General features: G+C 41.0%; 1 protein-coding gene across 3 annotated transcripts in view; it reads left to right on the top strand.

Annotated features, from left to right (window-relative positions):
* The window catches only part of Smad4 (SMAD family member 4), a 72,375-nt gene extending 52,189 nt beyond the window's left edge, over positions 1–20,186 (top strand). For all 3 annotated transcript variants that reach the window (XM_052742489.1, XM_052742488.1, XM_052742487.1), the window contains 4 exons: positions 137–320; positions 1,122–1,290; positions 16,958–17,096; positions 18,449–20,186. In XM_052742489.1, coding sequence (XP_052598449.1) covers positions 137–320; positions 1,122–1,290; positions 16,958–17,096; positions 18,449–18,660 — 704 coding nt within the window. In that variant the 3' untranslated portion in view covers positions 18,661–20,186. The remainder of the gene's footprint in view (positions 1–136; positions 321–1,121; positions 1,291–16,957; positions 17,097–18,448) is intronic.
* The last annotated feature ends 7,432 nt before the right edge of the window (positions 20,187–27,618 follow it).

Raw genomic sequence — 27,618 nt, 5'->3', positions numbered from 1 at the left:
CAGTTCTTTTAATGTGTTTCACTAACTCATCATCCCTTCATCTTTGTCTAGGTTTGTTTCATGGGTGAAATTACCTCCCTCCCTCCCTAATATCTTTGCTACATGGATAAGTGTTCTTTTCATTTATTTTCTGTAGCTCCTGAGTATTGGTGTTCCATTGCTTACTTTGAAATGGATGTTCAGGTAGGAGAGACATTTAAGGTTCCTTCAAGCTGCCCTATTGTAACTGTGGATGGATACGTGGATCCTTCTGGAGGGGATCGCTTTTGCTTGGGTCAACTCTCCAATGTCCACAGGACAGAAGCTATTGAGAGAGCAAGGTATGTTTGAATAGTCCATTATCTTTTCTTCAAGGTTATTATTTTTCTATGTTATGAGTCTTAAATATAAAGCAGCAAAGGTCATCTTAAATATTCCGAACCTTTAAGCATCCGATTTTAATTGTAGGTATTTACTAAATATAAAATTGTAAAAAAAAAAACAAGTTTGCTGTATTTTTATGATTTCTGTTTGTGCTAGCCCATTCAGTAACTATTAGCCACATGTGGCTTTTGGACATTTAAAATATTGTTCATGTGATTGAATAGCTGAATTTTAAGTGCAATTTAAATAGCTGTGTGTTGTTAGTGGCTCTTGATTTGGGCAGTGTAGCTTATAAGCCTTGGTTTCCTTATAAAAAAGAGAAATTATATGAGGCTGGAGAGATGGCTCAGTTAAAAGCATTTATTATTCTTCCAGAGGACTGGAGTTCAGTTCCCAGCACCCACAACTGCTTGTAACTAGCTCAAAGGGATCTTACGCTGACTTCTCAGCTTCATGGATACCTCTCCTTAACACACACAAAGATAAAATCTTTTTAAATGAAATTTATGTTAAGTGCTTCTGATATAGTGTCTGTGTGTGTGTGTGTGTGTGTGTGTGTGTGTGTGTATATATATATATATATATATATATATATATATATATATAGAGAGAGAGAGAGAGAGAGAGAGAGAGAGAGAGAGAACGCCAACAATGGCTATCTTGCAGATACTGTATTAGATTTTTTTATTCTTGCTATGTACCTGAACTAAAACTTATTATAACTGAGATGAAATGTAATTCTGTCTTTTCTTCCTAAGGTTGCACATAGGCAAAGGTGTGCAGTTGGAATGTAAAGGTGAAGGTGATGTTTGGGTCAGGTGCCTTAGTGACCATGCAGTCTTTGTGCAGAGTTACTACCTGGACCGAGAAGCTGGACGAGCACCTGGCGACGCTGTTCATAAGATCTACCCAAGTGCATATATAAAGGTCAGTTGTACATATAGTTGAGTATTTTAGACTTAAAACCCTCTTTGTTGCTTGAAGCCTGGAAATGGAGGTGAGAGGAGTGGAAACCTGTCTTATGTTGGTATGTTTGGTCAGAGGTGGTGAGACAGTCTTGCAATGGGAGCATTCAGTAGCAGGAGGCAGGAGGATTGTGAGTTCAAAGCCATTCTGGGCTGTATACATGGTGAGTTTTAGATCAGCCTTGGCTGCATAATGATACCCTGTCTCAACAAACAAAAGCACCACTACAGCAAAATATACATATGTTTGAGTATAAAACACATTCTAGAGAGTTGTTTATTATTGTAAGCAGCTGTCTAGTTTTGTGGTTGCTTTTATGTCCTAATGTTTTCAGATCTGTGACGCTGATTAGAATGATACATAGATTCCTGAAAACATTGAATGAAACCTCCAAACTTGGATTCTTCAACACGAAATTGATAAAAATCAAGCTCTAGAACCTTATTTTAGCAGATGTTTAGGGGTTTATGGAAGACGGTTCTAAAGTTAATAGTTTTTCAAGGGATGGAATCTTTTCTCTCAGTGCCTAGCACTAAGCTGTGTCCTCAACCTTTCATAAAATTGCAAATTAAGATGTCAAGAAGCCAGAGATAACTTTTACTGATTACATATTCAACACATTTCAATTTTATTTTTATATATACTCTTTTGGGAAGACAAAAATAGGAGCAATGAGCTTAAGTATATTTTCAATTTTAGATTTTTCAGTCCCCTCAGCACCTTGCTTATCAGCTGTCATACACGGTAGAACTGAGTGTGAATCTCACCGCTTCCTTCTGAAGTGCTTCGTAGTGGCAAACCCACGATATCATTTCACTTATAGATCAAAGAATGCCTAGTGTGGGGGTGGTTTGGAGACAGTGTTTCACTGTGTAGCCCTGCCTGGCCTTGACACGTGGGAACCACCACCTGGCTCTCTTTGTGAAGCTTAGAAACATACCAAGTCCAGAGAAAATGATGATTCCTGTGTACTTACGGACCTTGACAGCTGTGATGTTTTACCAGTCTTTGGCATGGGATAATTTTGCAACCATTGCATCATTGTGTAGTTTGCTCATAGACTACTCCGTTAGAAATTTATTTGTATTTTGTAACTTTTCTACAAGGAATTTTCATATTTTGTCATTTGTATTACTCTTTGTTTTGAGGCAGGGTCTCATGTAGCCCAGGCTGGCTTTATACTTGTTAAGTAGTCAAGGTTTGTTTTGAACTGTTGATTTTCTCCCCTCTGCTCTGCCCTGGCCTCAGTCCTGGGATTACAAGCATAAGTCACTACATCTAGTTTAATGGGATGCTCAAATCACACCAGGGTTTTGTCTGATCTGTTAGTGGCATTGGATTTATATGATTTTGTGCTTCATTGTTTGGTTGGCAAATTTGTTTTGAAAGAATCACTGTTGCTTTTAGTTTTTTGGGTTTTTTTTTTTTTTTTTTTTTTGGGTCTTGGTTTGGGTTTCTATTGCTGTGACAATGACCATGGCAACACTTACAAAGGAAAACATTTAATTGGGCTGGCTTACGGTTCAGAGGTTCAGTCCAATGTCATCATGGTAGGGGGCATGCAGGCAGACATGATGCTGGAGAAGGAGCTGAGAGTTCTGTATCTTGATCCTCAGGCAGCAGGAAAGAGTCTCTGTTGATATGAAGTATCCTTGATCATAGGAGACCTTAAAGCCCATCCCCACAGTGACACACTTCCTCTAACAAAGCCACACCTCCTAATAGTGCCACTCCCTATGAGCTTATAGGGGCCAGTTACATTCAGACCACTATGTTTCCTGTCATTACTTTTCCCTATAGGGCAATTTTGCCTGCTACTGGAATCCACATTTTAGAACCAAATTTTATAATTAGGAGGTAGGAAGACTTTGTCTTTTGGGATAATTGGGTTCCTGTCTCCAGGTATGCATAGGATTAAGTTCCTTTGACTTCATTTCTTTGATACTTCTGCTGTGGGCAATATTTGCCTCCTGGGGGCACATCTGAACTGACTTTTGTTAGTACTTGATTCGTTGGCAGATGCCTGGTTATAGCCCCGAGAGTTTGACTCTGGTCTGTAGCTAGAGTTTTCCTGCCTGGCCCAAAGTCAGGACAAATCTCTCTTACCCACCAATCCCACAGCTGCTCAGACCCACCCAAGTAAACACACAGAGACTTATATTGCTTACAAATTGTATGGCCGTGGCAGGCTTCTTGCTAACTGTTCTTATATCTTAAATTAACCCATTTCTACTAATCTATAAGTTGCCATGTGGCTTGTGGCTTACCGGTATCTTTACATGTTGCTTGTCATGGCGGTGGCTGGCAGTGTCTCTCTGCCTCAGTCTCCCACTTCCCAGAATTCTCTTCTCTCCTTGTCCGCCTATACTTCCTGCCTGGCTATTGGCCAATCAGTGTTTTATTTATTAACCAATCAGAGCAACACATTTAACCTACAGACCATCCCACAGCACTTGTCCTTTTCAGATGCAGACAGCTGGATCCTATCTCTTACCCTCTTTCCGTTTTGGCAGTCTCAGCTGTCTGCTGTGAGGGTCTGTCTGTCTGCCTACCTGCCTGCCTGCCTGCCTGCCTGCCTTACTGTATTATTGGTTGATAGTTTCGTTCTTTTGGCTAGTCTGAATCATTCATTGAACAGTTGTGTTTACATTTTGGTAAGTCATTTTAATATTTCACTGTAGTGAAGAGATTTTTATGGCATATTTTTGCAATGAACTATAGATAATACTTGTGGGATAGAATATTTGACATTACAACAACGTCCTACTTTTTCCTATTTTGAGACATTGTTTCACTATGTAGCTGTGCCTGTCCTGGAACTCTCTCAGTCTGGCCTCAAACTAGAGAGATCCTCCTGCCTCTGCCTCCTGAGTGCTGGGATTAAAGGTGTGTGCTACCATGCCTGGCAAGAATTCTTTCTTTTTAACAACTTTTATGCTCTTCAGAATAATCTTATTAGACAGGTAGAAGTAAATCTTAAATTGACTTTGCTGATTTGTTTGGCAGCAGTGAAAAAAGGATATATTCAAGTTCCTGTTGCCCAGGTAGATCCTCACCAGGGGTGAGTGAATTTCTAGAGTGAATTGTATACACATAATGTGAGCCCTGGAAGAAGTGCCTACACACGGGAAAATATACACAGAGACACTTCCCTGTGAATTGAAACAAGGTAAACAAATGTATTAGTGTTTTTTGTTTTTTGAGATAGGGTTTCATGTGTCCCATGTTGGCCTTGAATTTGATGGCCTTAAACTCCTCACCTTCCTGCTTCTACATTGTGGTCACTGGGATGCAGGTATGCTCTACTACACCTGGCTTTTAAAATTTAAATGAAGCAAGTGATTTTTTTTCCTTTTTTTTTTCTTTATGTGGCCTTGTTCTTTTACTTTAGAAAAGGGAGGTGCTTTTTATTTTTATTTCATTTTATATGTGTGTATGAGTGCCTGCGTGTGTGTGTGTGTGTGTGTGTGTGTGTGTGTGTGTGTGTGTGTGTGTATGTGTGTGTGTGTGTATGTGTATGCATGAACTGCATGTGTGCCTGGTGTCTGCAAAGGTCAGAAGAGGGCATAAGATAACCTGGAACTGGAGTCACAGGTGATTGTGATGTGCCATGGTGGGTGTTCTGCGACAGCAGTTTGTACTCTTAGCCATGGAGCCATCTGTCCAGTCACCTCACCTTTACCTCCAGAAGTAAGGTCTATTTTATTTTGTGTTTTAGTCCTGGGAATTCTGGTTTTCAACAGCTTTATTGAGATAAATGTAATTCATATGTCATACAAATCATCCATTTTAAGTATTCAGTTCAGTAATTTTTAGTATATTTACAGAATTACACAATTATCATCAAACCATTTAAAAATATTCTAGAAAGAAGAGCCATGTCTTTTAGGGTATGTTAATTATACATAATAATGTATTTAACTGTGACATTTTCATACGTATAGGTGATCTATTTTCATCTTTTTATATGTGACTTACTGTTTCATTAAGATTGATTTACAGAAGCATACGTTCCTTAACAGTGGCTACACCATTGAAGAAAATATCTCAACAAGCATTACCAGAGTAAAACTGAGGCCCCATGAGTCCCCCTTCACCCTCCTCAATGACAGGATATTGATGGGCCCAATCATGTGTAGATCTTGTGCAGGTGATCATAGCTCCTGAGTTTAAGAGTGTATCAGCCAAGTCAGTGCTCAAAAGTTAGCATTCCACATCACTTTTCCCTCTTTTCCTAGCTCTTACATTCCGACTCCTTCTGCATTGTTCCCTGAACACTGGAGAAGGTAGTACAGATTTCCTACTTATGAGTAGCGTCCAGTAGTCACTTAGTTCTCAGCACTTTGGTCAGTTTTGTGTCTCTGTGGTTACCACTGATTACTGCAAAAAGTTTTTCTGAATGAAGTTGATGGCAACACTAATGGGTGGGCACAATTGTAGGTATTTAGAAGTTAATTTGATGAGCATGTTATGTCCACTTAGCAAAACAGCAGTAGTTTCCGTACTAGGGCCTCTGACCAAGCTTCTGGGTTTGGTCAGGTTTATAGTATGCAACATGAGTTTCCCCTGTGGAGCTTGTCTCAAACATAGTGAGAAAGTGGTTGGTTACTTCCAAACAGACTTGCTACTGTTGCTCCAGTAGGCACATCTTGCCTGTGTGGTCAGTCGGTTGTACTGTGCTCAGAGTAACAGTGTTGAGGACAGTTCTGGAGTTGCCTGCCAGGCATCTCTAACACTGTGAGAGCTTCTAGCCCAGTTTCCTCTTGGTTTATCTGTTCTTTGACCAAGGCATGTGTTGTCTCTAGGATAGGTCTTACTATCTAAAGACTGCCAAAATTTAAAGTAACTTTTACTTTTGGAAGATTTGTGTGCTGGCTAGTTTTATGTCAACATGATACAAGCTAAAGTCAGATTTTCAATTGAGGGAGCCTCCGTTGAGAAAATGTCTCCATAACATCTGGTTTCAGGCAAGCCTATAGGGCATTTTCTTAATTAGTGATTGATGAGGGGTGGGGGGCATTATGTGTGGTACCATTCCCTGGGCTGGTAGTCCTGGGTTCTCTAGGAAAGCAGGCTAAGCAAGCCATGAGGAGCAAGCTGGTAAGCTGCATTTCTCCATGGCCTCTGCATCAGCTCCTGTCTCCAGGTTCCTGCCCTGCTTGAGTTCCTGCTCCCATTGTTTTTGACAATGAACTGTTATATGGAACTGTGAGTGAAATAAACCCTTGCCTCCCAAGTTGCTTTGGTCATGGTCTTTGATCACAGTAACAGTAACCCTAACTAGGACAGTCTGCTGGACCATTCCACAAAAAGCCATTTTACAAAAATAGATTCCCACTAGCATGTGTGAAGGCTCCATTTTACCTGTTTTTCATCAGCACTAGTGGGTGTGAAGTGGAATCCCCTTGACAGTTACAGTAGCATTTCTGATATGGAATCAGGTTTGTTTTTGAACATATACATATTGGGGCAAAGAAGCAGGAGATGCTTTTAAAACTAAAAGCTGTTTATGCGGAACTAGGTTGAAAAGTGTTATGAACCCATTAAGTTTAATTTACTCCCAACATCTGCATATTGTTTTTTATTATATTTCTTTATTTTTATATGTATCAGTGTTTTGCCAGCATATGTATGTGTGTGATGCATGTATGCCTAGTACTTGCAGAGGTCAGAAGAGAGTGTCGAGTCTCCTGGAAATGGGATTACAGATGGTTGTAAGCTACCATGTGGGTACTGGGAGTCACACCTTGGTCCTCTGCAAGAATAACAAGTGTTCTTAAGCACTGCATCACTTTCCAGCTCCATGTTATGACCTCTGTCTTTAGGTTAGGTAACTTAGTAAATCCTTTTTGCAGTCTTAATACTCGGGTGTCGTACATACTGCACCACTGTGTGTTTCTCCTTTCAGGCTGATGTTAACTCAAGCTGATGCAGAATTATAATTGAGCCTTAGGAAAAAATTCAAATTTTGGCTTTTGTTTGAAAGATAATATACTGAAGATGTTGTACTCACATGTATTATGTAATGAGTTTGTAATAAACTCGCATGAGAGTAACTACAGAAAACATGATCATAAATAAATGAAAGCATAATTAAGTTGTTCATTAGTGTAGGGGTGATTGGTCCGAAATATATTTTTGAATCTATGCTAAAAAGAGTATTTACAACCTTTGGTTCCTTTGAATTGCTTCTATCAACAACTTAGATGATTCGGAATGGAAGTTGGTACCATTTCAGTGGTTGCACTTATTTTACCATTCACTAAGAAAGATCTGTGTGCATAGACAACCACTTCCTATGATAAGCCAGTAAGCAACACAGGTCTTAATGTTCTATAGCTTGACTGAAGATTTTGCTTTCCAGTTTTAGTATTGTATGATCTATAGGAAAAGGTTTGCTGAGGTATCTGGTGCATCGTACTTATTTATCTTCAGATTCAAGTCATCAGTTTTCATTTTGTGGTTTCTCGACATATGCATTCAGTTGTGTACGTGATATTTTACAACATAATTCTACTGTCCCCATATGTGAAGATTATTTGGTTGATTTTAATGATTCATGGTGGGCAGGGAGGAGTGTTAAGCATTTTTAAAATCCTATGTTTAGATAATAAGATTACATATGGGCTAGGCATGGTGGTATCCATGCACCTTTAGTCCAGCACTTGCGAGGCGGAGGCTGGAAGATCTCTGAATTCCTGGCCAGACTGATCTACATAGTGAGTTCCAGGCTAGCCAGGACTACATAGTGAGACCTCCCCTCAAGCACCCTCCCCCCAAAAGAATTGTGTATTTTATACTTGATTCGTGATGGGTTTTTAAAAAGTAATTGTATATAGGTAATGTAAAACACACAAAACTATGAAATTCATATAAGGTATAAGGATTAAACCTAGATAACTTTAGATAAACGTCAAAGGCTTGATTTAAAACCAGTTGGTAGTATGGATTTCATTAAAACTAGTTTATAGGGTGAGGGTTAGAGAAGTGGCTCAGTTGGCAGAGCACTTTGTCCACAGGCCTTCGGATCCCAGTTCAGACCCCAGCACCCAAACAAAAGCCAGTGGCACTGTTGGGGCCACAGAGATAGGTGGTTCTCTAGAATCCAGTCAGTCTGGCTGGGTTAGTGAACTCCAGGCTCACTGAGAGACGCTGTTCCAAAGTATAAGGTAGAGAGCTTGGTGTGGTGGTGCATGCCTTTAATCCCAGCATTCAGGAGGCGGGGGCAGGCAGATCTCCATGAGTTCGAGGCCAGGCTGCCCGGTCTACAAATTGAGTTCCAGGACAGCCAAGGCTGTTACACCAGAGAAACCCTGTCTCAAAAAACAAACAAACAACAAAAAAACAAAAAAGAGAACACTTGAGGAAGACATCCAATGTTGAGCTTTCCACATGTTACACACTCACCTACTACACACATACGTGCATACACACAAACATAATAAAGAACATGTACACATGCAACACACACAAACATAAACTAGCCTCTGTTCTGTGAAAAGCAGTGTGAAGGGAGTAGGAAGGCAAACCACAGATGGGGAAAGAGACTTCAGTGATATCATTGATAGGACTTTTAACAAAATAGAGACTTGAGTCCAACAGCTAGAGAACAAATGATGCTGCAGGGAAGGTGTTTCCATGGCAACCTGAGTGCAGTTCCCAGACCTTTACACTCACACACTACACACATACACAAATAATAATTCTTTAAAAGATGCACATTGTAATTGGGCATCACAAACATGTCATTGCTGCCACAAAATTGTTAGTATAGTCTAATGTGATACATCCATGGGGAGTCTGCTAAGGAGTACTAGGGAAATTTGTTAGGGTAAATTGAGGAAATACACTCACAAATACAGAGTGGAGTAGACAGTTGAAGTCGTCCTCTGATCTGATGGGGAGCGAATCCACCTGGCAGTTTGATTGCACCAGGAAGCAGGCAGCAGGGAAAAGGGGCTCATGACCCTTCTCCCTCTCCTTTTAGAGGTCACATACAACAACGAATGGCAAGAAGCACCATAGCTCAAGGTCATGGGTGGAGCAAATACTAGTACATTTCCCCTTTTTGTCTAAATAAGAAGGTTCTAAACTTATGCAAACTATATACAATAAGAATGATTATCAAGTATTGTCCAGGAAAAACAAAGGGTAATAACATAAATAAAAATGGGACTACAACAAGAACAACACCAAACAAGAAGGACATGCTAAATGTCCAGATCATAGGTAAATGGCAAATTACTGAGATTACTCCAATAGCTGTCCTATCTTGAAGATTCTAACTCCAGTACTTAATATGTTCTAGCTAAGATACGAGAAGATTGCAACTGTAACTATCTAGTCTTCAACTCCATCAAAGACCTGAGAAGGAACACAATAATACCTGAGAAAAAGGAAAATGCAAAAGCAATATCTGAAATTCTTGCAAGATTAGACAGAGACAGCTGGCAGCCTGGACAGTCACCTAAAGCTCCTCAGCACCATTGAGGCATCCAATTTGGCTACAGGCCTAGAATATCTGACATATCATTTTCAGAAGGAATTTTAAAAGACCATCTTACCCTGTCTTGGCAAGGTTCAGTAGTCGCTTTTCCTTGTGTCCTGCTTATCTGGAAAGGACGGCATTCATGCTGTCAGCAATCAAGGCAAGGGCAGTTCTTTGCCCAGCAGGCTATTTTGTGCCAAGAAGACAAACTTCCAAACAGAAACATCTTAGAAGCCTTATATTCTCTCAGGATCAGATAGGTGCTGCCAGGAGCAATCTTGTCTCATGTCAACAGAATTCTAAGTTATCAAAACATTTAAATGCCATATTCTCTAGGTCTATGAAGTGTTTGAAGATTACCTATCCATCTGCCATATGTTTCTGTAAATCTGGAGAACCTAACTAACCTAACTATAGAAATGACAAGCATGGGTGACTATTAATCTGTAAGTCTTATCAACCTAAATAACCTAAGGACTAAGGCTACAGATTAACAAGGTAAACTGTCTATAAGCAGAGGTATCATATAAGGACAATGATCTCAAAATTGTGACATATACAAAATATCTTAAACAGAGGTAGAAACATGTAGTGCAGTATGATAACAATATCCTTAATATGTATCAGTATACAAAATAACCTAAACAGAGGTAGAACATATATATAGTATGACAAATATAATTTTACATTTGTATCAATATACAAAATATTTCAAATAGGAGTAGAAATATATGTACAATACAACAAATATAGTTTTGTATTTGTATCAATATACAAATTATCTTAAATAGGAATATATAAATAGTTTACATTTGTATCAAATATGTAAGAATCCATATCAGTGCAGTTATCCAAGGCTGATAGTTTGCTAAATTAGTTTACTGGTAGATACAGTAATCTACCTTAATATACTATACATACCCATTCCCCTTTTCCTTTTCTAAATTTTATTGTGCCACCCCGACCCTATAACCATCCATCCATAACTCTGAGAAAAATGAAACCTGTGGGAGAGGAGTGTTGTTTTCTTAGAATTGCTAACTGCTGTTTAGAGGGCGACGGTATCTCTGTGGGGTCCTGTAAGAAAGCTGAGAGCCTGCAGACAGTCTCAGAGTAATGGATAAGGTTGTCTGAGACTCTGGCTAGAAGTGTAGCATGATGAACCATCTCATCTTGCAACTGTCCTGGAGAGTTTTCAGTCCATTGAGTAATGTTCTTAGGTACCATGGCATCTTTCTGGACTAAGTAGCGTCATTGTTCTGGGGCCCATCTTCCTTCTGGAGACTTCAGAGATTGCTATTGGGAAGACTTACTTTCACTGTGGAAAACTTGAACATTATTAATATCAAAACAAAGTTTGAATCTTAAGATGATATGACATGTGAGGAAGGATTCTGAGAAATCAATAAGCATGGAGAGAAATAGAATCTTGACAACAATGGTCCCTAGATTATTAGTTTTCTTCTGTCCCACACCAGTTGGCTCTTCCATTATGAGACATAATCTCCTAGTTTTTCTTTTTGCAACATGCTTGGGTTTAGAGAAGGAGAGAGCCACATTCCAGCTCCAAAGCCAGCTTGATTTATAAATGAATCGGGACCACAACTATTCTAAAGTTAAAGAGATGTTGATGTTAGGCAGTGAGATACTACCCTGTAGAGTATATTGGTACCAGTAGGTCCTTCCTTTATGCTGTAGATGTCTAGGTGTCCAAGGCCTTGTGATTTCTTTAAGATGGGTATTCTATTATACTGTAAAAACAAAAAGCAGAACCCTGCCCTGACCCTTGTTTCTTGAGTTTTTCTTAGAACTTGTGAAGTTGTGACATCAGTGGATGAGCTATTATTTCTCCTCATCAAGGGGTTTCTCCTGTGATAAATTAGTGATGCTCTTTCCTCCTTAGAAATTATCTGAATGGTATTAAGATTGCTCTGAAGAGTTATTGTTTTACCCATTAAGTATTCATATTTATTATCAACAGAATTAAATTTGCTTGTCCAGTTATTATTATTAATGGACTGAAGTTCTTGTGGCAAATTAGCAGATTCCAAAGAAAGAACCTGTCTTTTTTAAATTCTCATTACCACTCTGCAAAGCCTAAATTAGCAGATTTCATACAAAGAATCCTTCTATTTAAGTCCTCATTACCTACTCTGCAAAGCCTGTATCAGCCCCATTAATGTCTTTTTTTTCTGTTATTATTAAGCCAGTTTTTCAGTGATATGAGATGAATCACTATGCTAATTGATATTATGATGAACATTGTATCTCTCCCAGGAAGGTCATATATGTCCTGTAAAATTTCATTCATAGTACAAACAAAAAAGTTTTTTAATTCCTGAATGGTGATACTGTCATTTTTTGAGAAATAATCAAAACTTGTAAAGAAAAAATTTATTAATTTGTTTTTATTAATCAGTTTAAGGTGTAAAATTATTGAGTAATTTTACCTCAGATGAAATCCTTGAGAGCTGGTCTTAACAGTCCTGGGTGTTCCAGATGTTCCAGTTCTCGGGATGGTTTTTGGGTGTAGTAGCGATGTTTGGCCAGCAAGTGTCTCAGGTGTAGCGTACAAGGCAGGTCTGGTGTGACTCAAACACCAACCCAGGCAACCCCTACCCGTGACTACTGGGCAGAGCTGCAGGGATCACACAACAAATGAAGCGATCCACTGAACAATGGCGGCGGTGGTGGCGGCAGGGGAGAAGGGCTGCTGAGCGGGGGCGCTCTTGAGGGCGACAGTCCAGGATGTCCCAGAACTGGCAGCCGCCGCACTGAACCGTTTTAAAAGAGAAGGGACAGTCTGCGGTTGTCTCTCACTAGGTGAGGGGCTGTGACCCGATCAGGTTGCTACAAGCACAGAACTGGAAAGGCGCCTAGCATAGGCACCTTCCTCTAACGCGGTGCTCTGTCTACTGCAGAACGCAGCAGTGGTTGCAGGAACCGCTGTTGCGTGAGCTGCCAGGCCTACAGGCTCCTTGCACAGCGGCTGTATGCAAGCGGTCACCTGAGCAGTTCCTGAGGGGTTTGGGCTATGCGTGGGCTCTGCAGGATGAAGAAACTCACCAGCAGCCTCCCGAGGGCATTAGGATTTGGTCATGAGAGTAGCCCCTGTACTGGCTACGAGTGGGGCTCAGATTCACACGGTTGGGTGCCAGAAAACGCGATCTATCCATGGGAGTCTGCTGAAGGAGTATTAGGGAAATTTATTAGGGTAAGTTGAGGAAATACACTCATGAATACAGAACGAAATAGACAGCTGAAGTCGTCTTCTGATCTGCCTGGGAGGGAATCTGCCTGGCAGTTGATCACACCAGGAAGCAGGGAAAAGGAGCTCCTGGTCCTTCTCCCATTCCTTTTAAGAGATCACTTACAAGGGCAGGAAGCACTGCGTCCTTTGGGCCCTATAGCCCAAGGTCATGGGCGGAGCAAACACCACTATAGTAGTCAGAATTCTCAATATTGATAGTATCAAATCTGGGGAGATAAGAAACTCATTCATTGCTGGTGAGAATAGGAAATGGAATAGCTTGTTTTAATAGAGTTTATAAGTTCCTTATAAAACAAAACATTCTTCCCATTCAATCATATTCAGCAATCATGCTTAGACATTTACCGAAGTGAAAATGTAAGTCTACACATACACACATAGAAAAACCTTTCACACAAATGTTCATATTAATTTTATACATAGTTGTCAAAACTTGAAACCAGCCAGCATGTCCTTCAGCATGTGAATGCCTAAACACTGGTATATTAGAAAGTGGAGTACTCAGTGTTAAATAATAAGTGGACTTCTTGCCTCAACTTGATATGCCAGACTTTGTTGACTCCCCATGGGAGGCCTTACCCTCTCTGAGGAGTGGATGAGGGTAGGGTTGTGGTGGGGGGGAGATGGGAGGGGAGTGGGAAGAGGGGAGGGAGGGGAACTGTGGTTGGTATGTAAAATGAAAAAAAAAATTTAAAGAACTACACCCCACAGAAACCAGGAAAATACATCAATAAGTAAATGACCTGTCAAGCCATGAAAAGACACAGAAAAATTAACCATTATTATGAGTTAATGCTGTTCAACTATGTAATCTAAAAAAAAAAAAAAACCAGGACTAGTGTAGCTAAAGTTTTCCTGCCTGGCCCATAGTCAGGACAAATCTCTCTCACCTGCCAGTCCCACAGCCGCTCAGACCCGACCAAGTAAACACAGAGACTTATATTGGTTACAAACTGTATGGCCGTGGCAGGCTTCTTGCTAACTGTTCTTACAGCTTAAATTAATCCATTTCCATTAATCTATACCTTGCCACGTGGCTCGTGGCTTACTGGCATCTTCACATGCTGTTTCTCATCATGGCGGTGGCTGGCAGTGTCTCTGTGACTCAGCCTTCCACCTCCCAGCTTTATTCTCCTCCTTGTCCCGCCTACACTTCCTGCCTAGCCAATGGCCAATCAGTGTTTTATTTATTGACTAATCAGCAACACATTTGCCATATAGACCATCCCACAGCAGACTAGTTAGATGACGTGTGGTGATTTGAGGTTGATGGGAGGAATGAGTAAAGCAGGACACAGGGTTGGTGACGTTTGGAGTGTTCTGTATGATGTGTTACTGTGGTAGACTCGTGACGTCATAAGTGTGTACACACCTATAGGATGCACATCATCAGGAGCCCTAAACTTTAGTCAGGTATTGACTTGTTGATAATGGTAAGTTAGGGTAGAATTGATGGATTATAACAAATGAGGCTCATGTGGGGGAAGACAGGAATTCTGAACTTCTTGTTCAGTTTTGCTGTGAACACAAAACTGCTCTAAAAAGTGAAATATATCAGTTCCTTTCTTCAAAATACAAGTTGTGCGGCACGGTGGTGGCGCACACCTTTAATCCCAGCACTCAGGAGGCAGAGGCAGGAGGATCTCTGTGAGTTCAAGGCCAGTCTGGTCTACAGAGTGAGTTCCAGGACAGGCTCCAAAGCTACACAGAAAAACCCTGTCTCGAAAAGCCAAAAATAAATAAAATAAATAAATAAAAATTGTGTAGAACTATTCAGATGTAAAAGGGTTTGAACACGCTTTGTGCTGGGCTAGATAATGCCTTCTAAAGGTAAAACCCAGTGGAAAAGTTGAGAGTCCCAGAAACTGTTGGGAACTGCAGAAAGTAGCATTTCTGTCTTAGGCGTCGAGGAATTTCTGATCCCCAGTACTTGGCTTTGTCAAGTTCATCTTTGAAAGTCTTTGGGGACTTTATAGTTGGCTAGTCATCCTATTTATCACTTCTAAGAGAAGGGTGCTCTTGGGTTTGTTTTCAAATGTGCCAGTTAAGAAAGGTTTTGTTTCTTGATTTTTAGAAAATGGACACTGAGTTAAGGAATAAGTAAATAAGATTATGTTTTGTTATTTGGAGAGATTGTGTTATTGTTGTATGAATTTATAATTCATGTTTAAATACTGTGGTTAAGACAGTTTAAGCATCGGAACATTTATGGATTTGGTTCCAAACCTATTATTACTAAGTAGAAAGTTATGTACACTCTGATTTTCCTCATTTTCAGTGATAGGGTAGCGTGTCCTTGGGTTTTCTGCATTCCAAACTTCAAGAATGAGTTATGTTTTAAATAGGAGTCAAGTTCCACAGTTCAGAAGCTAAAGTGACCCAGTGCACAGCCTTGCTTCTGCCTCTCCTGGCCTCTCTCACAGCCTAGTACTCTTTCTGTGGACTCTTCCACATCTTATTAAAATGGTAAGAGTATTATTTTAGGAAGTAAAATTTAAAATGCAAATGTTTTTCTCAGGTAAGGAGGTGATTTGTTACTCATAAGTTGTTGATTATTGAAATAACATTCCAGTACTTGTAAAGTGCCATTAGCTCTTCTTTATTATGTCAGTCTTTGTCTTCTTGATGAGAAATGACTTATTGAGTCTTCCTTAATTCATCTTGAAAGAAAAATGACCACTAGGAAGGCCTAAAGCAAAACAATAACATCTATTAACAGCAAGCTGTATAGTTACCCTATGGAAGTATGTGTATTTAATATTCCTACTTTATGGATAAACTCTGAGGAGGTTAAAAAACTTAGCACATGTAACTTGTTGGTGATCAAAACTGGCCCTTTTAAAAATTACAAACGTTTTCAAACTTGAAAATAGAAACCATTTTCATGAAATTCCATTTAACCATCACTTAAATAAAATAGTTATGTTCTTATAATTGTTTGGTTTACTCTTTAAAAAACGTCCTTCTCTGGAATATTTGAAAGGAGGCCTTTGTTTTGTTACTGTATTCTAGGTACTAATGTATGATTCTTACAGAGATGTGGGTGTGGGGCCTGGAGTGATGGCTCCGTGGTTAAGAGTACTTGTTGATCTTCCAGAGGACCAAGTTGGCTTTTGAGCACACCCACATGAGGTGTCTCCAGCTACATGTAACTCTAGGCCCAGGGGATCAGACACCCTCTCCTCGTTGTCTTGGGCATCTGCATACACATTGCATACACTCAGACACACACAGAAACACATGTACACGCACAAACAAAAGTCCGTCTTTTAAATGTAGTAACTAAAATACAGATGTTTCTTAGACAGTGACAGTGCAGTCTGCTGTACTTTTTTACATTGCAGGCCTTGTCAGAGATGTTAGCCAGCTATATAAAGCTAGCCCTCGATAAACTAAAGAACGCTCTGAAAGGATGGGTAGTTTCTTACTTGTTTGTGTGACACAGATAGGTGGCTCTTCACACAGCTAGGGACAGCTGGCTCACACAGGTCCTTCTAGACAGTGAAATTTACCTCTTGCTGATCTCTGAACTATACAGTATGCATAAACATTTAAAAAACTTCTTTTGAAAAATTATTTTATGTGTCGGGTACTTTGCCTTCATGTATGTCTATGTGCCACATGAGTATTTTGAACCCTTGGAGGCTGGAAGAGGGTATCAGATCCCCTGGGACTGGAGCTGTCGTGTGGGTGCTGAGGATCAAACCTGAGTACTTTGAGAAAGGCCTGAAATTTAAAAGCTTCGTGATTCGCTCACTTCTTGTGAGAGGCCAAAGGCAGGGAGTTGTTGGTGTGTTGCGTGTTAGCTCTTGAGGAGTGCCGTCTCTGGTGGTGGACTCCCTGTTAAACTCACACTCTGCTTTCCGAAGGTCTTTGATCTGCGCCAGTGTCACCGGCAGATGCAGCAGCAGGCGGCCACTGCACAAGCTGCAGCTGCTGCCCAGGCCGCAGCCGTGGCGGGAAACATCCCTGGTCCTGGCTCCGTAGGTGGGATAGCTCCAGCAATCAGTAAGTGTCGTTCTGACCTGTCTGCTCACGTGTGACAGTGGCTTTGAATCGGGACTCGCTCGGTTGATCGATCAGCTGTTTTAAGTAATAATAGAAATTAATTTTTTTACTGGGTTATAACATTTGCATTTGTGCAAACCTTTCTTCTGTGGTAGTTTCACTGTGCCTGGGATACGATCCTGTTTGCATTAGGTGATAAAGAGGGTTGTCATACTTCGGTCTACCCTCTTGGCCGATGCTTATTATAGTTACTGCCTCACCAGCCAAGGGGTTAAATCATTGAGTGTGTGGCTTTGTGCTGATGGGAACAGCTCCTGCAGGTTCAGAACTGGACACCTCCATTTAGAAACGGTATGCTGAACCCAGAGAACTAAGTGAGGGTGGCATTTGATAACTTGTAGAGTCTTTAATTTAGGGTAAGTTGAATTGTGCCAGGTTTCACACTGATGGGGAATTTTTTACTGCAGAGTTAAACTCCTGACTATAGACTTTTATGATGGAAACACGTGGCACCCATCTTCCACGTCTGAAGGCATAACTAGTGATTCATTCAACCCCTGTTCTTAACTTCTTCAGTGTGGTAAGCACGTCACACTGGCTAAGAAAGCTGCAATGGTCCTGCAGGTTTCGCCACAGCACATTGCAGATCCCTCCCGTTAGTTTCATGGTAATACTGGTAAATGTGGACTGACTATATGACTGTATGTTCTGACTGGAAAATTAGATCAGAGTCTGCTGTGACTTAGGTTCAGGAGTTCACAGTTCAGAATTACATAAGACGTAATCACTAATTCAATTAAAAAAGACTGGGGATGTAAATATTTGCTAGTTTTAATGTTACAGACAGACATGGCTCTGTTAAGAATTCAGACTAGTATTGAATTTCTTATTTTTATCTATTTCCCCCCTTGTGTGTTATCTCAAAACTGAGGGACAGACACAAGTCAACTGAGAGGTCACAGTGGGGCCCGGTCCATGACTGTCTGATTATCAGTCATGTCTTACTCTGGTGTGGCAGTTAGACACTGAGGTTCTTAGAACCATGACGTGCCCTGACTTTGACAAAAGAAGTCAATTCTTCCTCCTCTATCCCTACTTCTAAAGAGGAAAATGGGTGAAATATTGGTGGATTGTGGGAATTTACTTGGTCTCTGGTAGTTAAAATAAATATGTGGAACGTAAATTGTCTTAACCAAGTTTTCAGTCTCCGTTGTTAAGGTTTAGACCTGCAGTGACTTTTGACACTGACAGAGAAATTGTATGCTGAGAAAAACATGTAAAGAAGGCAGAGTGTGGGGAGGATGGGAAGAGGTGCCCCTGCTTCCTGACACCCTCCACACTTCTTCCGCTAGGTCTGTCTGCTGCTGCCGGCATCGGTGTGGATGACCTCCGTCGCTTGTGCATACTCAGGATGAGCTTTGTAAAAGGCTGGGGCCCGGATTACCCAAGACAGAGCATCAAGGAAACACCATGCTGGATCGAGATTCACCTCCACCGAGCTCTCCAGCTCCTTGACGAAGTGCTTCACACCATGCCCATTGCAGACCCACAACCTTTAGACTGAGAGCTCTCACCATGGACGCCCTAACCATTTTCAGGATGGTGGACTATGAAATATAATCCTGTTTATAATCTGAAGACCTATTGCATTTTTGTTCTGCTCTGTCTTTTCATAAAGGGTTGAAAGATGTGTTTGCTGCCTTGCTCTTAGCAGACAGAAACTGAATTAAAACTTTTTTTCTATTTTAGAACTTTTCAGGCATGGCTCAGAGCTTGAAGATCAGGAAGAACCAATTCTTACTAAATCTTCACTGGTTGTTATGTATGAAGGAGTCATTCCAGTGCTGGGAACTCAGCCCTTTAAGTGTGCGAGCTGCTTACACGCAGGACACTGGTGTGCTCTTCTGCAGAGTACATTCAGTGTTGCTGATTTTAAGGCTGAGAAATTTTCAAAGGTAGCTCACCTGTTACTTAGTGAGCATGTTATTGTTGAACACACTGTGTTCAAGTGCTGTGTGGGTGAGTCAGTTTTACCGAAAGCAACTTCACTCTGTTTTGAAAACCTTTTATCCAGAATGTTTTTTGCAAGTTAAGCAGTGAAGGTGAATTAAATTCATACTGTCTTACAGACTTCAGGGTTTTTTCCCCAAGACAAAACACTAATCTGTGTGCATAGTGACAATTCCTTACAATTACCAGTCAAAGAAATGCCATTTAAAATTACCATTTTTTTTAGCCCTAATAGATGACCATTATCAAGATGTGTACTTTTGCCCTGTTAAACAGTAGATGAATTCTTCTATATTTCTAGGCATACGGTTGGTTATAAAAGAGCCTAGGGGGATTTCTTGCCCTTCCTTCACAGGGAGAAGGTTTTGTATTTCTAAGACACTAAAAGCAGTGCTGCTCTGCCGATGCCTCACAGTTCTGCAAGGCGGCAGTGCTTCACGAAAATAATGATGACTATTTTGGAAACTGCTAAATTCTATGTTAAATACTGTGCAGAATAATGGAAACATTGCAGTTCATAATAGGTAGTTTGAATATTTTTGTACTTGATTTGATGTGTGACTTTTTTTCATATACTGTTTAAATCATGTATGTTTTGACATTGTTTAAAATTCAGTTTTTGTATCTTGGGGCAAGACTGCAAACTTTTTTATACCTTTTGGTTATTCGAAGCCCTTTGTTTGACATCATCGATCAGTCAGCGGTGACTTTGTAGAGAGACTGAAAGAGAAGAGTTGCAGATGCGTTGACTGTACCACAGACACAACATGTATACTTTTTACCTAGTTAGTAGCGTAAATAAAACTGAGTCTCAATATCCAAGGTTGAATTCTAGGTTTTGTTTTTAAAATGCTTTCCTTTTGCACTTTTGAGTCCAATCTCAGTGGCAAGACACCTTCTACTAAATGACAGGCAACAGCCAGTTGGATTGTACAGCTCTGGTTCCCCTCACACTCTACCAGGACTTTCCCATGTACATTATGTATCATGTGTAGAGTTGGTTATTTTTTGAACTTTTATTTTACTGTAGCAAGAAATAGACGGGATGAATAGTGTGAATAAAATCAAGATCATCGTCGAGATGCTTTTATTCTTTGAGAGTCTTCTGTGAATTTTACAGTGCATAGGCATTTGAGCTCTGGAAACATGTGCATAGCTGTGTGTGTGTGTGTGTGTGTGTGTGTGTGTGTGTGTGTATGCACATGCATACTGACAGTAGTCAGCAAGTCCTGGAGCCTGCTTCCAAAGGCTCCAGAAACCACTGAAGGCTGCTGTGACCGAAGTGGAAAGCTCAGTCCAACTTACACACCTTGTTTTTTTAAAAAGCTTCTTGACCAGTTCATTTCTACTCTTAAGTACTTATAAATACTTTTGTTACCTAATTATTATCTGTAGAAGTTTAAGGTAATTTTTTAAAAAAATGTTGTGTTGGCAGAATTATAAAAAGATACCTTCTCTAGAAATGTTTGTCTTTAGATCCATTTTACTTTGAATGGGGAATAGGAGTGAGAGGGAAGAGTTTTAGTATAACAGACTTTTAAAACTCCAGGTTATCTGACTAGAACATTGTCCATGCGGTGGTACAACTTGATTTTCTACTTTATGGAAAGTTTTCCATGTTTAAGCATCTTCATAAAGTATGTGGGAAATATTTGCTAAGAAGTATCTCTTCAGAGCCAAGCCACCTGTCTTGGTTTTCTTACTAAGAGCCATAGAATTTACTTCTAGTTATTGAGGATCCTTGTAATTTGACTGTCCTATCTTTTTATAAAGTCTGTTTTTTTTTTTTTTTTTTTTTTGTTCCCTAGAAATTGCCATCTTTGATGAATAAGACTTTAAAAAACTTCCTTAAGCTTAAAAATTTTGTGTCCATTTTAGGATAAGATAGTTTGTGTAGTTCTTAGAGTCTGATTACAGTGTGGGTATGGTTCTGGGTGATGATCTCTGATTCATAGCTCGAGTCTCCTAAGATTAGATTTCACTGGAAGCCGAGTGAGAGAGGAAGTAGGCCCACCCAGTTTGGAGCCCATTCTGCTTTTGTCTTGTGCCTTTCTGTGCATGATTAAAGGGAGTCAATCCTTAGTGGTATTGCCTTCATTTGCCTGGGAGTAGATTCTTTTGTGGGATAGAGTTTACCTTAATTGTTCTGCTGTATGAAGATGAGGATAAGCCACTGCCGTGCACTTGCTTTTCCACAAACACCATCTTCTTGTGTTGTCCTAACCCACTGTTCCTGTAAACAGTGCAGGGTCACAGATCGGATGAGCTGCCTTCGGGGACATACCTGCAAAGTCCAGCAACACGTGATTAGCTATGCTGTATTTCAAAGTGAAAAATCCAGTTTTGTGGGGAATGGTGTGGTTTGTATTAGCAACTTTGAAGGCAAAGTCAGCTTAGAGGTTTTACGGACTGGAGAAGGGAATCTTCCTGAAATGCTTGTGAGGTATCTGTGGAGGTGGAAAGTGTTTGTTACTGGTCTGCTAGTAACTGGCTAATTGTCACTCTTCAGTTTGTTCTTGTTGTTATTTGTTTGTTTTTTATTTTAATTTGTTGTCCCGTTAGTTGAGACCCCTTGGAAGGAACAGTTTTACTTGGAGTTGGCCAGAGTTCTTTTTGGTAGTTACTATAGTCTTCATCGCTGTCATTTTATTTAATGATAGGGTGGTAAAGAGGTGAGTGAGTTAGATTATTGCAGTGAATTCGAACATGAACCTTGTCAAGGACCAACTCTCATAGGTGGGGCCTGGTGGAGACTAGCAGACTGCACCTAGTGTGAAAAAAATGCCCCCCCCCCACAACTCCTCTTGCTACACATAGTGATCTGTAAATAGCCCCTGACGTCTTCCTTTGCATGATCATAAAGAAAAGGCTGTGAGATGCCTGCTCAAGCCTTTCCAGTTTTCCCTTCTAATAACCAAGCAGTTTCTTCTCTTGGGATACATTAGAAGTGTGTAAAAAGCCAGTGGCCTTACCCATAGCAGCATCCTTGGCAGAGCCTCCGACCTGGCACTTTGGGTGCAGTGAGGTGGTTTATCTGGTGTTATTGAAGAATGAAATTTTTCATCATCTTGCCTTATTAAGCAGTAAAACTTTTGAAAAATTAGCCATTTATTGGTGGGAGCTATTTAACAAATCAGAATATACTGGGTATACCATTTCTTCTTCTTCTTCTTTTTTTCCCTGTGCTGTCTCTGTGGACTCTGGGCCTCTGAGATAGACAGCACTATGTCGCCTTTCCTAAATGCCCAGGACTGCTGTAGTTCTGACGTTTTTGTTTTGAATGCTTCTGATCTTCCTTTTTGACAGCTACCACTTCTTGAGTGGTTTGTTAGTGTGCCTCTCCTTAATGTGCTCATTTTTTTTCTAATTGGTCTTTCCTAACTGCTTAGCTGAGGGAACCAGATGAGGGAAATTATTAGCGTTCACCCAGGACACTTTCCTGTTGGGGTTGAAAAAGACTTTGATGCGTTGCTCTTGTGCATTGATTTGATTGCTTCCAGTGGTCTCTGGTTCTTGATGAGTTTTATATGGTTGATGTGGAGAGACTTAAGTTGTAGTCATAGCCTTTCTCTCCCTAGTGCTTTTTCAGATGTAGTGTCCACTTAATTCACTCCTAAAAGCTGTACTGTTTGCTAGAGGCCCCAGCAAACCACACACACCCTCTTTAGAAAACATCCTTGCTTGTTTTGTCTCCTGGTAACCCTGCTCTCTGGCCGCCTTCCTCTCTAGATACTTCTAACCTATAGGTGCCTTTATGAGAATTGAGGGTCTGATATCATGCCCCAAGGAGTAGCTAATGTAATGACTAATGTTTTCAGGGATTTTAGCATCAAACTTAAAATGAATGAATGAAGCTTTTTATTCCTTTTTTAATGTGGGAAGGACTGAGGAGAATTTTGGTGAAGACAATCATTTCTCTGTGTTCACACAGTTTGTTTAAGATGTTTTTTCAGTAGGTCCAGAGTTCATGTTCCTGTTCAACCAAAAACGTGTGGCTCTGGATTCAGACAGTAGCACTTTGAGTTCATGATTCGTGTGTCCTTGGCAAGTCGTTTCCCTCCCTGGGCCTCAGCTGCCTCACCTGTGAAATGAGGGGTTGGACTGTTGTGCCAGCTCTGGCTTCTAAGTGCCCTTGCCCACCTTGCAGCAGTGTGGCATTTCCTCTTTCCCCTGGGTCTGCTGTCTGAAGGGGGTTCTTGCTTATTTCTGTGTTACTCAGTGAGACTAGGCTTGATCTTTGAGTATTTGTTCTTCCGTGGACTAGTAGTTACATACGTCCTCACGACTTACTTTTAACCAAAGGCCTAGCACCACCTTGGGGGCTGCAGCAAGTACAATGGGAAACACACACACACCTGGGGTGGGAGGGGCCTTTATTTCATTTGCCATCATCTATGTTCAGAGCCTGTCGAAAGGCTCTTCTGAGTCATGCATTCTGACTTTCAAGTTGGTATGTGTGTGACACTGTCTTCCTAAGTGCTGGCAATTCTTCACCTAAACTGGATTCAAATCCTGTTGTTAATGCCTAGTAATATTAGAGGTCCTTTGTTAGGGTCTTTAGTTGCTTAACTCTTCTACGCTCCAAACAGGAAGTTCTTCAGAATTATATCAATATTTTAATTGATGCTATGAAAAACAGTATCAGTGAATGATTATTCACTTTATTTTTGCCTCTTTTATATCCATTTTGATTAAACAACTTTTGGCTGGATCATTCCTTTCAGAGAGTTCTCTTCCAGCCTGCTTGGATGAGTATAATAACTGAGTTTGTTATTTTTAAGGACCTGGGAACCTTTCTAGGGGGTGGGTTAGGGGTGGGTTAGGGGTTGGGGAGTCCTGGTAGAGGCCAGCTCTATGGGAGCTGGTGGGGAAGGGATGGAACCAGTTGCTCCTGCCAAGGTTGCTTGTCATTGGTGGAAGGACTCATGGGCTTGGATTGGTTAAAAGGCTAATGTGGAGTTGGCAAACCTCCTCCAGATGGAGGGTTTTTTGTTCAATGCATCAGACATGTGACTTAACAGAAAAGCATGATTGCCTATAGTGATGAAAACTGGTGTGCTGCAGAGTCCAGTGTGGAAGAAGTGACGGGGGTGTTGGGGACAGATTGGTGGTGGTACTCCCAACTCTGTCTCCTCATCTGGGGTCACTCATAGCTTGTGCTTTTAGGAAAACCTGGTCAGCTGAAGCACCAGTCACTTCCTTTCTATATACTTTTGCCTGGTTGAAGTCTGTGGCTTAAAAAAAAAAAAAAATAGTTGAAACTTTCTTGAGAACTCTGTAACAAAGTATGTTTTTGATTAAAAGAGAAAGCCAACTAAATCATTATGTGCTCATTCTTTTCCTTAAGTTCATGGACGTCTTGGATCTCGAAAGAGTTCCTGATTGCTTTAAGAATTTTCACACTTGAGATGGACGTTTTCTTTCCTTGTGTCTTTGAGATGGGAAATGACGACATTCCAGAAATAACCCTGGAATAGCGGTCTCAGTCTTGTCTCTCTCTAGAGGGGTGGGGTGATAGTGACCAGAGAATAGTGGGTGCTGAGGCAGGGGAGCCATGGAGTGGAGACAGAGGGCTGGGGAAGCTGCTGGCCTCTCAGTTTCCAGCTCGAGGAGAGGAGAAGGCTGGATAGCAGGTAAGTTTCTACAGTAATGCCTGGTATGACCACATCAGCTCTCTCATCTTGATGATAGAGTTTTAGAGATGCTCATCAGGCCAAGAGACTTGTTCTTTCTTGTTTGCTAACCTGAAGTTTACGGTAGTTTAGGCAAGAACTTCAGGGGAGTAGATTGGCAGTCAGTTTTACCGAGAAAAAACAAAACAAACAAACCTTGTGGAACACATTTCAGGAGAAAGGGAAGTTGTATATTTCTATCTTTCTGCCCTTTGCTCTTTTTTCTTTCTTTTGAGACGAGATCTCACTGCATAATTTTGGCTGACTTTTGAACTCGCCATTTCCTCTGTCAGCCTCTTGAGTACCAGAATTAGAGGTACACGTGGTATCTCACATGGGGGTTGGAGGCAATCCATTAAGGAGACAGGAATCCTAGACAGAGGGTACCAAACAGTGGACCTGCAAAAGGTGCTGAGAGACGTCAGCAACCCTGTAATTCAAGACCCCAGAGAACAGCACCACCTGCAGCTGGCAGGGTCTGATTGACGCTTGTCGGGTAAGTCACACTTAGCTTTCTGCTGCTGTGAAAAAGACTGACCAAAAGCAACTTGAAGAGGAAAGGGTTTATTCCACCTTACAGCTCCCAGTCCTTTATGAAGGGAAGTCAGGGCAGGAACAGAAGTGGAGGCCTTGACACTTGACACTCTTAGTGGCTTGCTTCCCATGGCTTTGACTTGTTTTCTTAACACAACTCAGGACTATCTGCCCTGACACCACCCTCAGCGAGCTGGACCCTCCCACATCAATCAATAAGCAAGAAAGTGCACTATATATTTGCCTACAGGCCAGTCTGATGGGGTCGTTTTCCCAACTATGGTTCCCTCTTCACTGATGACTCTAACTTTGTGTCACATCGACAGAAAACTAGCCATCATAACATGCAATAGCAATATATATGCTTTCCTGAGAATGGAGAAAATTGAAGTCATTGGTGTAGTTGGGTAAAAGGGCTAACCTCTAGTGATATAGTAGAACTACGTAGAAAAAAATTGACTGTAAAAGTAACAGTTAGGATTTTGAATATTCATAGAAGAAACAAAAGTAAAGTCTAGTGTCATAGTGTTGCCAATGACCCTGTTTGATCACAGAAGTTTCTACGATTGTGCCCCCCCAAAACCCCCCCTCCCCCCCAGTTAGGACGAATCTCTCCTACCTGCGGTCCTGCAGCCGCTTATACATTAATCACTCAGAGGCTTAATGTTAATTCCCAACTGTATGGCCTATGGCTATGACAGACTTCTTGCTAGCTCTTTCATCTTAAATTAACCCATTTCTGTTAATCTATGTCCTGCCATGGCATTACCTGCTCTCACCTCTCACATCTTGCTTCTCTCCTGGTGGCGGCTCGCAGCGTCTCTCCTGGCCCTGCCTTTCTCTGTCCCTCTTGGATTTCCTGCCTGGCTCCATTCTGCCCTGCCATAGGCAAATGCAACTTTCTTTATTAACCAATTGGAGCAACACATATCCACAGCCTACAGAAAGACATCCCCCAGCAGACAAGTCAACTCTACCCCCTTTCTGTGTACAATTACTGTGCCAAGTTTGGGGGATATTTTTTTTTTTTTGTTTCGAGAGGAGGTTTCACTATGTGACCCAAACTGTCCTGTGTCCCACTATATTGACCAGGCTAACCTTGAACTTGGAGCAGTCCTCTTGTATCTGCCTCAAGTGCCAGGATTACAGGCATGTGCCACCATGCTCAGGTTAAGAAAAATACATTTTAAAGTTCTTCAAGGCTAGCATCAACTTGATACCAGAACCAGATAAGGATAACAAAATTAAGATGATAGGTTGATTTCTTTTTATGATGAACATTTATGCAAAAGTTCTCAATAACATTTTTATAGTTTGAATTCAAGAGCATGGTAAGGGCTAGGGGGATAGCTCAGTCAGTACAATGCTTGCTTTGCAAGCCTGAAGACTGACCTTGGTTTCCAGAACCAACATGAAAAACGGTGGTACATACATGTTTATATTCGAGGGTTTGGAGTTAGACACAGGTAGGTTCCTGGCCAGCCAGCCTACCTACTTGGCAGACTCCAGGCCAGTAAGAGACCCTGTCTCAAACAAGGTGTATTACACCAAAGGAACACCTTAGGTTGACCTTTGTCCTTACCCCACACGTGCATACAGACACACACACACACCCTAAAAGGATGCATCGTTGGCTCAAAACTAACTTAAGGGCAGAAATCACAAGGCCATCTCAGTCTATAAAGAAAAGTTCATTGGCTTTTTTCAATATTCCTTTATGACAAAATTAGGGTTGGGGATGGAGAAATGGCTGAGCATTTAAGAGCACTTGTTGACTCTGTAGGGGACATAGGTTCAGTTCCTAGCACCCACGTGATGGTTCACAATCCTCTCTGACTCCAGTTCTAGAGGATTTGATGTCCTCTTCCGAACTTCACGGGGACCAGGCATGCGCACTGTACACATCTACGCAGGCAAACCACTCATACACACAAAATTTTAAAAGTCCTGAAGAAACTCGGATTTACTCCAAGAAGAAACAGCTCAGCCTAACAAATGCTGCATATTGGATAGTTTTGTAGCCAGCCTTAGGCCAAGTAAGAAGCAACAGCGTTTCCCTAGAATCCAGAACACCACACTCTGTTGTTTCTTTGATTGACTGATTTGACACAGGGCTCTCCACATAACTGTGGCTGTCCTGGAACTGAACATGTAGCCCAGGCTGGCCTGGAACTCACAGATATCCGCCTGCCTCTGCCTTCTGACTGCATGGATTAAAGGCATGTGCTGCTACACCCAGTAAGATACTCTTATACAATACAGAACTTGAAGTTTTAGAGCATTAAAATATGAAAGAGGATAAATAA

Source organism: Peromyscus californicus, unplaced genomic scaffold (genome assembly GCF_007827085.1).
Source record: "Peromyscus californicus insignis strain IS unplaced genomic scaffold, ASM782708v3 Scaffold_17__1_contigs__length_78620276, whole genome shotgun sequence".
NCBI lineage: Eukaryota > Metazoa > Chordata > Mammalia > Rodentia > Cricetidae > Peromyscus > Peromyscus californicus.
This window is presented reverse-complemented; position numbering and strand designations above follow the sequence as displayed.